This window comes from Anolis carolinensis, unplaced genomic scaffold, assembly GCF_035594765.1.
Source record: "Anolis carolinensis isolate JA03-04 unplaced genomic scaffold, rAnoCar3.1.pri scaffold_9, whole genome shotgun sequence".
In the NCBI taxonomy this organism is placed as follows: domain Eukaryota; kingdom Metazoa; phylum Chordata; class Lepidosauria; order Squamata; family Dactyloidae; genus Anolis; species Anolis carolinensis.
The window spans coordinates 8,225,378-8,243,118 of NW_026943820.1; the positions used below are offsets into that span (position 1 = coordinate 8,225,378).

Here is a 17,741-nt window from a genome sequence, read left to right on the forward strand (position 1 = left end):
CCTGGGTTAACATTACGTCAGAGGCATCGAGGGAAAGTCAGATGAGAGGTTGTTGTTGTTTATTTGTTCATTTGCTTCTTACTCTTCGTGACCTCATGGACCAGCCCACGCCACAGCTTCCTGTCAGCTATCACCAGCCTTTATTACTGAGGCACCAATGCATGTTTAGCCCCAGTAACCCAATGGAGCTTACCAACACCACCGAACCTGAGCTCCCATTTCATATCTGACCCAGTCCAGCTCTCCAAGCAAAAGTGGGCAGATAGGTCCGTCTGTTTTTACAATCGCTTCAACGGGCCCTGGGTTAACATTACGTCAGAGGCATCGAGGGAAAGTCAGATGAGAGGTTGTTGTTGTTTATTCGTTCATTTGCTTCTGACTCTTCGTGACCTTATGGACCAGCCCATGTCAGAGCTTCCTCCTTCAAGGAACTCCTTCAAGGTCAAGCCAGTCCTTTCAAGGATACCATCTATCCACCTTGCCCTTGGTCGGCCCCTCTTCCTTTTTCCTTCCATTTTCCCCAGCATCATTATCTTCTCCAACCTTTCCTGTCTTCTCATTATGTGGCCAAAGTACTTCATCTTTGCCTCTAATATCCTTCCCTCCAGTCAGGCATTATTTCCTGGAGGATGGACTGGTTGGATCTTCTTGCGGTCTAAGGCACTCTCCAAATTTTCCTCCAACACTACAGTTCTAAAGCGTCTTTCTTCCTTCGCTCAGCCTTCCTTATGATCCGGCTCTCACATTGGGGTTTGTGGATGATAGATTGAAGCTCTTACGTGTGCCCGTGAGCCCAGAGATACCCTGCAGAATGATGCACCACTCAGCTTTGCAGAACAAATAACACAAATAATCCAAAAGATCAACAGAACAATGGTATTTACAATAGTCTGACTGTTTGCTTACAAAAACCAGCAGTCAACAGGCAATCCTTTCTTAGTCCAGTGAAGACTAGCAGCAAACAAGGCCTCAGAAATAGACATCTCTCTGAGTATAGAGCCAACTTCTTTCCAGGCAGTTCTCTCTCGCACACAGAGAAACCTGTTCAAACTGGCTCTCCAGCAGCAGGATAGCAACAGTTACAAAACCAATTCCCAGGTCCTTGCAAACTCAGCCAATCGCTTCCATGCATTTGATTTTCCAGTTAACACACATATAGCATATTTGCATATCATGACATGCATGGAGCACCATTACCTTCCTGCCGGAGTGGTACCTATTGATCTACTCACATTTGCATGTTTTCGGACTGTTAGGTTGGCAGATGCTGGGGCTAACAGCGGCACTCACTCCACTCCCTGGATTTATTTATTATTTATTTATATTCCACCCTTCTCAACCCGAAGGGGACAATGTGCATATATATGGCAACCATTCAATGCCATTAAACAAACAACACAGAGACAGACAGACACAGAGGCTATTTAACTTCCCAGCTTCTGGCTTCATGAGGGTCTGCTCAATTCCGGCCACAGGAGGAGCTGCTGCTTCATCATCCACTGTGACGACGAGTCCTTTTTATGGTGTACTTCCTCATCCGGCACGCAGGCTGCTGGACATTTTTTATAGTGTTGTAAATCAGTTAAATTAGACTCCCCGCATAAGCAGTCCCTAAATTTTCCTACTTGACAGATGCAACTGTTTTTCAAGTTGCTTAGGTCAACAACGAGCAGGGCTATTTTTTATTTTAATTGTCGGGTGCTCACTCTGACACAAGCTGGCCTCGAACTCATGAACTCTTGGTCATAGTGATTTATTGCAGCTGGTTACTAACCAGCCTGTGCCACAGCCTGGCCCGAACCTGCAACCTTTTGATCCGCAAGTTCAGCAGCTCCGCGCTTTAACACACGGTGCCACCAGGCCCCCCAAAAAACTTTGTGTGTACTTCATTAATAACTTTTTGTCATCTTTGTCACTCTTTGATGTTTCATGCACCATTACCTTCCCGCCGGAGCGGTACCTATTGATCTACTCACATTTGCATGTTTTCGAACTGCTAGGTTTGCAGAAGCTGGAGCTAACAGCGGGTGCTCACTCCGCTCCCGGATTCAAACCTGCGACCTTTTGGTCTGCAAGTTCAGCAGCTTAGTGCTTTAACACACTGTACCACGGGGGCCCCCGAAAAACTTTGTGTGTACTTCATTGATAACTTTTTATCATCTTTGTCACACTTTGATGTTTCATGCATACACTTCCCTCTTTCCTTCGGTGACATTTAGGAAGATATGTGCAGATTTATTAGCAAGGTATTAACTCTAGTTAGTATTTGAATTGAAAGAATATACACACCAGATTTCCACTATACTTTGGACCATGTGAAAAAAAGGTTCATTTGCTTTGGCTCCTCTCCTCCCTTCTTTATTCAATAGTTCTTTAAAGAGCTCCAAATTTGACTTTGGATCCTTTTGATCAGAAGGAAATGGAAGTGTAGGAACAGAGACGCCGCAGTGTCACCGGCTTTGAACTCACCAGGTCTAAAAGCCTGCAAGAATATTTTTTCTCTTTCAGCTTTCGAGCTGGCTCAAACAGCCGCCTGATAAAGGGGCATGTTAAATTGTCCTTAAGGACCACTAGAAAGATAAGCTTTCTCATCCAAAACTCACAATGGAATTGATCTTTTTTTTTCAAATAAAAAAAATTAAATGCATTAATAATTTAAACATTAGACTTTTAGAATTATTTATTTCTATCATTAAAGAAAAGCTTCAGCCATTAAAAAGTTCAGTTAGATATATATTTCTGTTCAAAGTGTGCATAGCTTTATGGCTACCTGGCGAGAACCCTGGGTTGCAACCAAACAATGCAGCAGTGCCATCTAGTGGTCAAGCGCTTAATCAACAGGCTAAAGAATAGGGCTACATGTTGATATTTCAGAAGCATTCTCTCCTGACATTTCGCCCACATCTATGGCAGGCATCCTCAGAAGTTGCAAGGAGGGCTACATGTCTTTGCATTTCTCAGGGCCCTTCCACACAACCATATAACCCAGAATATCAACTTCCTAAATTAGGAGACTTATTACTAATTGGTAATCAGTTCTCGTTTTAGATCAGGGGTCCCCAAACTTTTTACATAGGGGGCCAGTTCACGGAGGGCCGGACTATAGTTTTACAAAAACTGTGAACAAATTCCTATGCACACTGCACATATCTTATTTTGAACTAAACAAACAAAACGGGAACAAATACAGCCTCAATGTTAATAATTATCATCATCATATCATCACCATAATCATAATAAAAATAATAAAGAGGGTTGGAAGAGACCCCTTGGGCCATTTAGTCCAACCCCCTTCTGCCTTTGTGCTCCAAAAGCACAAGCAAAGCACCCCTGACAGATGGCCTCCCAGCTTCAATAATAATAATAATAATAATAATAATAATAATACATCACACAGTCCTAAATGCTTGGGAAGTGTTTGACTTGTGATTTTGTGAAATGAAATCCAGCATATCTATCTTGTTTGCTGTGTTATACTGTGTCTTTGTGTCAATTATTATTATTATTATTATTATTATTATTATTATTATTATTATTATTTATCCGCCACCGCAGGGGCCGGATAAATGGCTTCGATGTGCTGCATGTGGCCCCCGGGCCTTAGTTTGGGGACCCCTGTTTTAGATTATAAAGATAGTCATCTAACCAATAGAGAATTGAGATACTTGTTATTAACTATAAACCAAATGCAATGTCATAAATTATTCAAATGCTTTATTCCATCATTGTACTCTCACTTGACTTTAGCCAATGGTTTGTTGACCGAAATAAAGGTTACTGAATCTACACTGCCATGTAATCCAGTTCAAAGCAGATAATTTGGATTTTATATGGCAGTATATTTTGTAAGTAAAGGTTTTCCCCTGGCGTTAAGTCCAGTCATATCTGACTTTGGGGGTTGGTGCTCATCTCCATTTCTAAGCCAAAGAGCTGGCGTTGTCCGTAGACACCTCCAAGGTCATGTGGCCGGCATGACTGCATGGAGCGCCGTTACCTTCCTGCCAGAGCAGTACCTATTGATCTATTCACATTTGCATGTTTTTGAAATGCTAGGTTGGCAGGAGCTGGGGCTAACAGCAGGTGCTCATTCCACTCCAATTCAGTGCTTTAACACACTTTGCCACCAGGGCTAGAGAACCTTATATAATCCATTTTGAAGTAGATAATCTGGAATCAGAAACTGGATGATGTGGCAGTTCAGATGATACCCTGTTTCCCCGAAAATAAGACATCCCTGGAAAATAAGACCTAGTAGAGGTTTTGCTGAATTACTAAATATAAGGCCTCCCCCAAAAGTAAGACCTAGCAAAGTTTTTGCTTGGAAGCATGCCCGATGCCTGCCAAACAGAACACCAGAGCATGCAGAATTGGTAAATGCACATACTAGTTGTACATGGAATAATGGTAGTAACAAGAAATTCTTGATAGGACTCACAGTTTGTCTGGTTATGTTGGTTTGTGATGACAACTACTGTATAGTACAATGATGGGCAACCTTTTGCGCTTGGAGTGTCAAAATTCACCAAAAAAAGCCCATCATGACTTGGGTGGTGTGTCACTTTGAGAAAAAAAAAACATAATTTCGCAATATGTCTAGTTTAAATAACAAAAATGTATAATTGCAATATATAACTGTATTTAATAAATCAAAAACTATTTACTACCATTATTTCCATGTACAACAATCTATGGTACCTCTTGCAATTTCCACGCTGATTTCTCTCCATTGTAGTTTCAATGTAGTCATGAATAATGAATAATATAATAATAATATAATGGTAATAATATGATAATATACTACAATAATAATAGTAGTAGAATAATAATAAAATGATATCTATATATATAAAAGAGTAATGAAATTTCAGCCTAGGACAAAACAACAAAACTACACATCCCAGAAACACCAAACTTGGCAGCACAAACCCTCATCCATGCCTCTATGTTCATACAGCAAAAAGCTCCAGCTACTCCAGAAAACGGCCAGGCTTTGAGACTGCAAGGCTATTCACTGCTATTCCATATGGCCAACAAAGGATTCCCATAAGCCACAGCAACGCGTGGCCGGGCAAAGCTAGTAATATATATATATAAATGTAATGTGCATAATTCCCATGGAGTAAACAACAAAACCACTAGACCAAATCACACCAAATTTGGCTACAAAAGACATAAAGTCATCCAATCAATCTGCATGCAGCAGCGTGTCAGCAAAAATGGCTAGGCGTGTCAGTGCTGACACGCGTGTCATAGGTTGCCCATCACTGGTATAGTATATAATAAATGTTCATTTTTTTCAACAATAAATGTGAATTCTTCTTTATTGAAAAATAAGACATACCCTGAAGATAAGACCTAGCACATCTTTGGGAGCAAAAATTAATATAAGACACTGTCATATTTTCGGGGAAACACGGTAACTTTATTTGTAACCCGCCCTGTCTCCCCAAGGGGACTCAAACAGGGCCTAAAACAGGAATGTTGGTGTTTTAGAATAGAAAGAAAGTATGAAAAGGCTGGGAAATCGCCCACTGACAGTGTCAAGGTGAAGAATTTGTGACTTATGCTGGATTTGATCAGAGAGTCTAAGGTTCCCAGTCTTAGTGGATATACTCTTGAACAGCGAGTTCCTTGAGCGTCACCATTTTATTTTGACGCTTCCTGGCCTTCCTTTCGTCCTTTTTCTGCTGGAAGCAAAGAAAATCTTTGCCAAGTTCGTAGGCCAAGGAAATCATGGTTTCCAACAAGGGCAGGTAGTACCGATGGCCTGAGTACTTCTCGAGGCGAAGCAAAGCCTTTTCTCCAATTTCGTAAGCACTTCTTGGATCTTCGAGGTCCTTGTGACACACAACGATGGCGCAGAGGGTCGGGACCAACAGGATGGGCCTGTGCTTGGTGAGTTTTTCTTGCAGGGCGACCACCTCCAGAAAGCCGGCCAAAGCTCTGGTGTATTGTCCTCCTCGAAGGCAACCGTAGGCTTCCTCCAGCTCTGGTCTCATCAGGAAGTCAATGAAGACCTTCGACGTCCGGACGCACTCCATGGAGTAGAGAAGGCGCAGATAATCCTGGAAGGCTAATTTCCTCTCAAGGATGATTTCTTCAGTGAAGTTTCCGGTCAGAGTCTTCTTGGGAAAGGTCAGATCTTCCATTTCATCGTAGAATTCCTTCAGGAGGTTTGTGTTCAGTCTTTCAAAGTCTGAATACCGTCGGCCAATGATGGACCTGTGGCTGTCAAAACTGCCCGTCTGGATGATGAAAATTTGGTATATCTAGAAAAAAAATACAAACCAAACAATGTAGGATATGTAAGACATAGACTTGATGTCCTTCTTGCCTTCCTTCAACCATGGCTTTCCTATGAAAGCTTCAGATATGGATCCACTTTCACTAATGTCCATCAACTGGCTTCTAAACAATGTAAGCTTGTTGTAGCATGTACAGTAGAGTCTTACTTATCCAACATAAACGGGCCAGCAGAATGTTGGATAAGCGAATATGTTGGATAATAAGGAGAGATTAAGAAAAAGCCTATTAAACATCAAAATAGGTTATGATTTTACAAATTAAGCACCAAAACATCATGTTTAACAACAAATTTGACAGAAAAAGTAGTTCAATACACAGTAATGGTATGTAGTAATTACTGTATTTACAAATTTAGCACCAAAATATCATGATGTATTGAAAACACTGACTACAAAAATGTGTTGGATAATCCAGAAGGTTGGATAAGCGGGTGTTGGATAAGTGAGACTCTACTGTAATATTGTCTAATATCCTAGCTGTTAATAGTTAATGGATGCTATTAGGAAGCTGACAAATTTATCTTCCATCCTCCTCTCCCATCATGCAAGACATCTATCACAACTCAACTTGGCTACTGTTGGGACTATATTGTTTTGTTTTTTTTACACCAAAACACAATGAATAAATTAGGGATTGAGTCACATTAGCACTACGATCTAACTTTAATTGCATTAAATGGACCAATGGAATCTTGGGATTTACAGTTTAAGGAGGGATCTTTCGAATTCTCGTGCCTCACCAAACTACAAATTCCAGGGTTCCATAGGAGGCATCCCAGGCATCCTATATTATAATAAAACCATGGAGTTTAAATCATAATATACCGTATATACTCGAGTATAAGACGACCCGGATATAAGCCGAGACACCTAATTTTACCACAAAAAAACTAGGAAAACATTGACTCCAGTATAAGCCAAGAGTGGTAAATTTTAGAAATAAAAATAGATACAGTAGAGTCTCACTTATCCAACATAAACGGGCCGGCAGAATGTTGGATAAGCGAATATGTTGGATAATAAGGAGGCATTAAGGAAAAGCCTATTAAACATCAAATTAGGTTATGATTTTACAAATGAAGCACCAAAACATCATGTTAGACAACAAATTTGGCAAAAAAAGAGTAGTTCTATACGCAGTAATGCTATGTAGTAATTACTGTATTTATGAATTTAGCACCAAAATATCACGATATATTGAAAACATTGACTCCAAAAATGTGTTGGATAATCCAGAATGTTGGATAATCGAGTGTTGGATAAGTGAGACTCTACTGTACCAATAAAATTACATTAATTGAGGCATCAGTAGGTTAAATGTTTTTGAATGTTTACATAAAGCTCAAATTTAAGATAAGACTGTCCAACTCTGATTAAATCATTATTCTCATCTTCTTCAATGTAAATGTGCTTATGTATCCTTTTTAATAATAATAGAGTAAAATAATACATGTAATAATATTAATAATAACAAATACAGGAAAATAATGCATGTAATAATAAATAGAGTAAAATAATAAATGTAATAATAATAATAAGATCAGAGTGAAATAATAAATGTATTAATATTAATACAAAATAGAGTAAAATAAATGTAATAGTAGCAACAATAATAGAGAAAAAATAAATGTAATAATACCAATAATAATAGAGAAAAATAATAAATGTACCATATATTTTCGAGTATAAGCAGACCGAAATAAGCCAACCAGGACCCTCACCCAAGTATAAGCCGAGGCAGGCTTTTTCAGTCTTAAAAAATGGGCTGAAAAACTAGGCTTTATACTCGAGTATATACAGTAAGCTTGTTGTAGGCATGCCATGTTGTCTAGTATCCTAACTATTAATCGTTCATGGCTTCTATTAGCAAGCTGACAAATTTCATAGAATCATAGAATCATAGAATAGTAGAGTTGGAAGAGACCTCATGGGCCATCCAGTCCAGGATAGAAGAATTTCTCTTCTATCCTCCCCTCCAATCATGCAAGACATCTGTCACAACTCAATTTGGCTGCCATTTGGACTATATTGCTATTTTCCCCAAAACACAATGAATCGATTAGGGATTGAGTCACACTAGCACTATGATCTCACTTTAATTGCATTAATAACAATGGGATCTTGGGATTTACAGTTTAGAAGGGTCTTTTGAATTTTCATCCAAAGAGCTCTAGTTCCTCACCAAACTACAAATTCCAGGGTTCCATAGGAGGCATTCTGGGCATCCTTTATTATAATACAAGCATGGAGTTTAAATTATAATATAATTATGAAGTGTTAATACAGTAGAGTCTCACTTATCCAACATAAACAGGCCGACAAAATGTTGGATAAGCGAATATGTTTGATAATAAGGAGGCATTAAGGAAAAGCCTATTAAACATCAAATTAGGTTATGATTTTACAAATGAAGCACCAAAACATCATGTTAGACAACAAATTTGGCAGAAAAAGTAGTTCAATACGCAGTAATGCTATGTAGTAATTACTGTATTTATGAATTTAGCACCAAAATATCACGATATATTGAAAACATTGACTACAAAAATGCACTGGATAATCCAGAACGTTGGATAAGCGAGTCTTGGATAAGTGAGACTCTACTGTACTTCCAATTATGGTTGCAATCAGTTCAGAGATAACAAAGTGGTAGATATATAATACTAATATAATTTAACGGTGGTTTATGGTTTTAAATGTTTCTTAGTGTTTTAATTGTATTTTATAATTTTATTTTTAAGGTAAAAGGTAAAGGTAAAGGTTTTCCCCTGACATTACATCTAATCGTGTCCGACTCTGGGGGTTGCTGCTCATTTCCATTTCTAAGCCAAAGAGCCGGCGTTGTCCGTAGACACCTCCAAGGTCATGTGGCTGGCATGATTGCATGGAGCGCTGTTACTTTCCCACTGGAGCGGTACCTATTGATCTACTCACATTTGCATGTTTTCGAACTGCTAGGTTGGCAGAAGCTGGGACTAACAGTGGGTGCTCATACCGCTCTCCAGATTCGAACTTCCAACTTTTTGGCCAGCAAGTTCAGCAGCACAGTGGTTTAATCCACTGCACCACCACATCGAATAATTGCCAGTTTGAAAAGCCGCCTTGAGACGCCTTCGGGGTAGAGAAAGTTGGGGTAGTATTCCTTGGTAGTCTTCCATAGACCAGGTATGATTCTGCTTAGCTTGCAAGATCAGGCGAGATCTGGTGCCTTCAGGCTCTATCCTTACATTGGCTTACCACATATTTAGTGAAGGGCTTCTCCACAATTTTGGCAGACGGGATTTCAAAAAGGACCTTGACCTCCCGGCAATTGCGTTTCTCATTCCTCCAGTATTCCTGAAGTTCTTTAGTGGTCATGGAAGAGTTGGGACTTCTGGAACTTTCATCACCTAAAATAATATATAAAAGCGCCGTTACCTTCCCTATTGATCTACTCACATTTGGATGTTTTCAAACTGCTAGGTTGGCAGAAGCTGAGGCTAACAGCGGGAGCTCACCCCACTCCCTGGTTTCGAACCTGTGACCTTTGGGTCCGCAAGTTCAGCAGCTCAGCGCTTTAACACGCTGCACCATCGGGGTGCCCATTGGTTTGGCAACAGATACGTACACATTTTAAGTCATGCTGAGGCTGAAATTCTACTTTGTGCAATTCTATTTCTTCTTCCTTGACTTGGCTTGAAGAGGGAAAGAAATGAAGAGAGACTGCTGTCCAGTGTTCAAATCATGACACCACATTGGTTCTCTATGGATAAATATTTCTGGGGAATTCCATCAGTAGCTAGATCTAACTCTTCTTGGACTTTTGCGGTGAAAGCCCACAATGGCTAACCAGCAAAATAGAAGCAAATAAGAGTGGATTTCCCCAGATGTCCCTTAAATGAGGAACCAGTCCTAATGATAACATTATGTACACAATACGATTTTTGTTCCTGGGTTATAAATTTATTTATTTGTATTTATTTACTACATTTATATTCCACACTTGTCACCCCGAAGGGGACTCAGAGCAGCTTACAAATAATATGTACATACAATATATTATATTATTACCATAGCACAATATCAGCATTATATATTATTATATTGTACTATACCACTATACTGTAATATTATTAGTAATATTACATATAATATATAATATATAATTAATATTATTATATTGTATTATTATTAGTATTTTTTGTATTACATAATAATAATAATAACAATAACAACAACAACAACAATAATAATTTTATTTTTGTATGCTGTCACCATCTCCCCAAAGGGACTTGGAGCAGCTTACACAGGGGCAAGCCGAATGAATTACATTTCCATCATAACATATGCAATTAAAACACAATTATCAAACTAAAAACAGATTAAACAAACCATGGTTAAAATAGCATAACTATAAAACATTAAAAATTAACAATTATCAATATTATATGTATATATATACAATACAATAGAGTCTCGCTTATCCAACGTAAACGGGCCAGCAGAACGTTGGATAAGCGAATATGTTGGATAATAAGGAGAGATTAAGGAAAAGCCTATTAATCATCAAATTAGGTTATGATTTTACAAATTAAGCACCAAAACATCATGTTATACAACAAATTTGACAGAAAAGGTAGTTCAGTACACAGTAATGCTATGTAGTAATTACCGTATTTACGAATTTAGCACCAAAATATCACGATGTATTGAAAACATTGACTACAAAAATGCATTGGATAATCCAGAATGTTGGATAAGCAAGACTCTACTGTATATTATATTATATTATTTATTTTTGTATATTATATTGTCATTTCCTAATTGGTTCTATCATAAAAACATGGAAAAAGTTTATTAAACTGTCAAAACTTTGTTTTTTTGCAGGACATCCTGCAGCACATTTTGCTCTAGTTTTTCAATGAATATCTCACCGAGTCTCAAGCAATTCATCATACAGTAGAGTCTCACTTATCCAACATTCTGGATTATCCAACGCATTCTTGTAGTCAATGTTTTCAATGCATTGTGATATTTTGGTGCTAAATTCGTAAATACAGTAATTACTACATAGCATTAATGTGCAATGAACTACTTTTTCTGTTAAATTTGTGGTATAACATGATGTTTTGGTGCTTAATTTGTAAAATCATAACCTATTTTGATGTTTAATAGGCTTATTCTTAATCTCTCCTTATTATCCAACATATTCACTTATCCAACGTTCTGCCGGCCCGTTTATGTTGGATAAGTGAGACTCTACTGGAGTTTGTGGTAGGCACAAAAACAAAGTTTCTGGAGTATAACAACTACTTTCAAAATAAGTACTGCATAGTTAAACAGGAAATAATGCTTTCAACCCAGGAAGAGAATTTCTTTTTCATATTTTGTTACATAGTGTAATGAAAAGAAGGAGTTAAAATATACCAAATAGTACATATGCAACATACCTGGAGGGTTGGTGGGTTCTGTCTGTTCCTGGAAGGCTTGAAATGGACTCATGTTTTCATAGCTATCTTCCTCATTTGAATGCATGGTAGTAGCAGCAGAAATATCATCAACACCAGATATGGCTTTGAGTCCTTCCCCATCTGGTCCTACATAGGGCTGGCCTTCCTCCATTGCTAATATAATGCATTAAAGAAACAAAGAAGGGGCAAAGGATTGGCATCCTCATGTGGATCAACTGGTTCTATGTGGTCCACTGTCCTGTATGAAAATGCTCTCCGCTGGGACTGTCTTTGAAAGGACATCAACATCAATAGGCATCAGCCACTTATAAGGAAAGCCATCAATTTATTCTAAATGAGAACCCAAATGCATCTACACAAGGGATTGTCTAAGTCAGGGGTCCCCAAACTAAGGCCCGGAGGCCGGATGCGGCCCACCGAAGCCATTTATCCAGCCCCCATGGCACAAGGGCAGAAGGGGGTTGAGCTAAATGACCCAAGGGGTCTCTTCTTCTCTTACAACCCTTATTATTATTATTATTATTATTTGAAACACAACAAGATGAGTCCACAGCAGACACTCTGCTGGCTGTTGTACTGGATCACACACCAGACACTTCCCAAGTGTCTAGGACTGTGTGATGTATCGGCGAATAATGCGGACAGATCCCAGTAAGGTGGCCTTCTGCAGCTGGCAGATGGTAATTTTGTCAGCGCCGATTGTGTTTAAGTGCAGGCCAAGGTCTTTAGGCACTGCACCCAGTGTGCCGATCACCACTGGGACCACCTTGACTGGCTTGTGCCAGAGTCTTTGTAATTCGATCTTTAAATCCTCATATTGTGCCAGCTTTTCCAGTTGTTTCTCCTCAATCCTGCCGCCCCCTGGGATTGCAACATCGACAAGCCATACTTTGTTTTTTAATACGATTGTAAGGTCAGACGTATTGTGTTCCAAAACCCTGTATTATTATTATTATTATTATTATTATTATTATTATTATTATTATTATTAATAATAAATAATATTAATAATCAATATTAATAATTATTCTTATTCTGCACAAAGGCAGAAGGGGATTGGACTCAATGGCCCAAATAATCTCTTCCAACTCTTATTATTATTATTATTATTATTATTATTATTGTAATAACAACAAAACAAAAACAACAACAACAATAATAATAATAATAATAATAATAATAATAATAATAATAATAATAATAATAATTACAATTATTATTATTGCTCGGTGGCCAACTATAGTCCGGCCCTCCAACGGTCCGAAGGATCGTGAACTGGTCCCCTGTTCAAAAGGTTTGGGGACCCCTGGTCTAAGTAAAGGACATTAAAAAGCAGCCCAACTACAATAAATTCACCAGTAATCTTGCTGGCTATGAAAAGATTGTTCAAAGAGACCCCACAGAAATGTAATTAGATCCCCATAAATTAAGCCATGAAATACTAACCTAGTAGTATTCTAGAAACATGTTCTGAGACGATGATGTTTGAGTCTCCAGAATTTCATTATCGCCGTGCTTCTGCTGTCTCCAAATGAAGAAAAGCATTCAGTTTCACTTTACATGCATCAGCCAATTCTAACCACTTCTGGATTTGACCGTTACAAAGAAGGAAGTTAGGTCAGACTTCCTCATTTGCTTTATTTGCATTGAGAAGCTTAGCCCATGAAGGTAAATTGCAATAAAAGCATCCTTGGATGAGGCTTATCACCTGGCATCGTTCCTCCTGCGTTGTTCTCCCAGTTGGAGACTTTCTTTTACAAATAAGGACAGTTGCCTGAGTTACAAACATCCGACTTACAAATACCTCCTAGTTAAGAACAGAGCTGAGACTCCTCAGGAGGGAAGTTTACTCTTGGAAGAGTTATTATTCTTCTGTACAGAGGCACAGGCAGCAAAGGACATTAAACCTTTCCTATGCTCTCCAAAGCTTGCATGCATGCATGCATGTGTGCATGTATATATATATTTATATATATAAATGTAATGTACGTTTGTAGGACTGAGTAAACAACAAAACCACTGAACCAAATCACACCAAATTTGGCCCCAAAAGACAGTGATCCAAGCTATGTCTTTCAAACAAAAAACCCCCTGGAAAATAAAGTCCAAATTAAAGAACGAGGAAGAGCCGTTTTCAATCCTGGTTGCTGGTCAGAAGGGTAGGCCCTGCCCCCTCTAGGCCCCACCTACTTCATTTTCTAGCAACCCCCTCGGCCACAATGGCACCAGGGTACAGCCAGGGTTCAGGCTTTTGAGGCTGCAAGGCTATTCGCTGCTATTCCACCTGGCCAACAAAGCATTCTCATAAGCCACAACAACGCGTGGCCGGGCACAACTTATACACACACACAGACCTTGAACAGAGTGTGGATGCTCAAGGCCAAATTCCTGAGAGAGGTCCTCAGCAATCTTTCTCTGAGAATAGGTTTTCTGAGGATGATTTGTCAGGTGCAAAATGTAATGATCTTGAAGATAGAATACAAGACTTTTATAAACAAAAGGAGAGTTCACAGGTGCATCAAAGGTCACTCCGTCTCTAGGAAAAAAGAGAAAATAAAATTTATCTGGTGGGAAAGTGAAATGGAATATGTTCTTCTCATTGCATGAGACATGAAAGGCTTTATAAGAGACAAGGGAATGATTTTTACCTCAGTCTGGTCAACACTGAATTTTCATGCCAGTCTTGCTTCCAAGCGGATTTCTGGTTTCATGGTTCCTATTTTGCCAAGTTCCTGTTCTGAGTGTTGGGATCCTAAGCTGCCTTGTTCTTGTGGATTTTGCAACTTTGTTTCTTGTGTTTTATCTTTGTACCTGGAGATTCATGGACTAATGGTTGCCTTTTGAGGATACCTTTTTGGACTATACTGTTTGCGTCATTTTTATTGCTTTGCTCTCATATATTCTTCAATGAACTGCTTGCTGATTATACTCAACTGGCGTGGCGTCTAAGGTCAAAGGGGTTCCAGCTCTGGGATACAAGTCAACTCCATGGTTTTCAGGGATAATATGGCTTAGCCTAATATTACTAAAGTTTGGGGGATTCTCCAGAGTTTGCCCGAAATTCTGGAGTACCCCCATTCTTTCTAGCAGTGGAGACAGCACGACTAGGTCCAATTTGGACCAGTCTGCTGTCCACATGTGTCACTATGCTTATCAGCTCAGGGAAAAGGGGACAAATCGTGCCAGTGTTACCAGTGTGGTTGGTCACAAATGACAGCAGGGATCTATGTGAGCTCCTGATTGCTGCCCCATTCTGATATTAACAGATGGACCTGCGTGACCAACAAGAAGATACGAGGGTTGAATGAAAAGTAGTGCCTTCACCTTCGTTACTTGAGTCAAACGCAGAAATAATCCTTAGAATGTGCTCTTCAACTACCACTATTCATTTTTCCAAACAATCACCAGACAATTGGATAGATTTCTACCAACGATGAACAAGTTTTCTGAAGCCATCATGGAAGAAGTTGACACTCTGTTTGCGCAACCAGCGTCTCACAGGACGCATCGGGCACAGATCTTCCAATAGCCAAGCAAAGCAATAATGTGACCCACATGTTCTTGTGAAATGCCGATTATGTTTGAAATTTCTCTCTGAGTGATATGATGATCTTCCTGAATCAATCTGTCAACCTGTTTCTTCTGAAACTCGGGGGTTGCTGCCACAGGACGTCCAACTCTTTGTTTGTTACGCAAGTCAGATGTTCCCACCTCAACATCTTTAAACTTACTTGCCCAACGATGCACAGTTCTCACATCAACACAATCACCTTCTGCTGTCAAGAATTCAATGACTGCACTTTGCTTAAGTCACATTGACTGATCGTCTGCACAGGGTTCCATACTTTGCTCTGTAACAACACAACCGTTCAATGCTAAGACTTCCCACCCAATGGAATTGTAGAGGAGAGTCTACTGAACAAGCCAGGACTTGCCGCATACCAGTAATGTCATCTGTTGAGGAGTTACGAAGGTGAAGACATTACTTTTCATTCAACCCTCGTATGGCTCAGTGATGCAGATGGTGAAGTGATGGTCTAGTAAGGCTGATGTGATCTCAACCTGGTTGAACTATGTGGGCTCCCACCTGCCTTCACTGGGTTTGCAACTTTGGGTGTGTCGTCACCTCTGTGGTCTCTCACATTTCTGAACTGGCCCCAAATTTAGACACAACCTGGGATTTATTTGATTTTTTTTTCTCCTTTGACTTGTGTTTGATGGTGTTTTCTGTTCACAACTTGAGGGAAACACCTTCGGTACTCCCCTATGATGCTTACCCTCAATCTGCCAAAGGGTACGTAACCAAGAAGGGATATTTCTAGGCTGTAATTCCCAAGGAACAAAGACCCCTTGATGGTGCCAAAGGAAAAGGAAATGAAGCAGGGAAGAATCTTCCCCTTTCTGCTTTTCACTGCGCTCAGCAATTTGAAGGCTCAATGGCTCCCTTATTGCCTGATAAGCAGGTCACTGTTGAAATAAGCTCTACGGCTCCGTGAGCAGCTGGTTCTTCAACTATAAATAACACTTTCAAACTGCTTCCTATCAAGAGTCATAAAAAGAGAAGCAGAAAACTTCCCTGATGATCACATCTGCAATGAAGCAGATCAGTCCAAGAAAAAAAAGGGGCTAAAATCAGGGAACAGTGTAATCATAGTACAGTAGAGTCTCACTTATCCAACACTCGCTTATCCAACGTTCTGGATTATCCAACGCATTTTTGTAGTCAATGTTTTCAATATATTGTGATATTTTGGTGCTAAATTCATAAATACAGTAATTACTCCATAGCATTACTGCGTATTGAACTACTTTTTCTGCCAAATTTGTTGTCTAACATGATGTTTTGGTGCTTCATTTGTAAAATCATAACCTAATTTGATGTTTAATAGGCTTTTCCTTAATGCCTCCTTATTATCCAATATATTCACTTATCCAACATTCTGCCGACCCGTTTATGTTGGATAAGTGAGACTCTACTGTACTAATAATAAAAGGATGAACAATGTACTGACCGAATTCCCAAAGATACTTCTTCTTTGAGAGCTTTTGGAGCCAACTTAGGCTGCACTGAATTGACAAAGGGTCATTTCTTGGCCACCCCAAAGCTGGATGCTTTGTTTCGGGACCTACTTCCTATGTGGCATCTACATTAGTGTTTCTCAACCTGGGGGTCGGGACCCCTAGGGGGTCGTGAAGGGGTGTCAGAGGGGTCATCAACGACCATCTATTTCTGATGGTCTTAGGAACCTCTTTGGCAGAGGAGGCTGAATATCTCTTTGCCGATCCTTCCCATCCTTTTTGGAAACAGTCGGCGAATCCTTCCACCAAAAGCCCAATTTTATTGTTGGTGGGCTCTTTGATTGTAGATGAACTATAAATCCCAGCAACTACAACTCCCATATGTCAAGGTCTATTTTCCACAAACTCTATCAGTGCTCACATTTGGGCATATTGAGTATTCATGCCAAGTTTGGTCCAGATCCATCATTGAGTCCACAGTGCTCTCTGGATGTAGGTGAACTACAACTCCCAAACTCAAGATCAATGCGCACCAAACCCTTCCAGTATTTTCTGTTGGTTGTGGGAGTTCTGTGTGCCAAGTTTGGTTCAATTCCATCATTAGTGGAGTTCAGAATGCTCTTTGATTGTAGGGGAACTATGAATCCCAGCAACTACAATTCCCAAATGACAAAATCAATCCTCCCCCACCGACCCTGCCAGTATTCAAATTTGGGCATTGTGAATTTGGTCCAGTGAATGAAAATACATTCTGTATATCAGATATTTACATTATGATTCATAACAGTAGCAAAATGACAGTTATGAAGTACAGTAGAGTCTCACTTATCCAAGCCTCACTTATCCAAGCCTCTGGATTATCTAAGCCTTTTTTGTAGTCAATGTTTTCAATATATTGTGATATTTTGGTGCTAAATTCATAAATACAGTAATTACAACATAACATTACTGTGTATTGAACTAGTTT

General features: G+C 39.4%; 1 protein-coding gene across 1 annotated transcript; it reads right to left on the reverse strand.

Moving 5' to 3' along the window:
• Positions 1 to 2,662: 2,662 nt before the first annotated feature.
• Positions 2,663 to 13,337, reverse strand: snx20 (sorting nexin 20). The gene is made up of 4 exons (XM_003224000.4): positions 13,202 to 13,337; positions 11,735 to 11,908; positions 9,543 to 9,694; positions 2,663 to 6,269 (listed from the first exon to the last, which is right to left on the reverse strand). The coding sequence occupies exons 2-4, from the start codon at positions 11,904 to 11,906 to the stop codon at positions 5,601 to 5,603; spliced, it is 993 nt and encodes a 330-aa protein (XP_003224048.2). The 5' UTR covers positions 11,907 to 11,908; positions 13,202 to 13,337; the 3' UTR covers positions 2,663 to 5,600.
• Between the last annotated feature and the right edge of the window lie 4,404 nt (positions 13,338 to 17,741).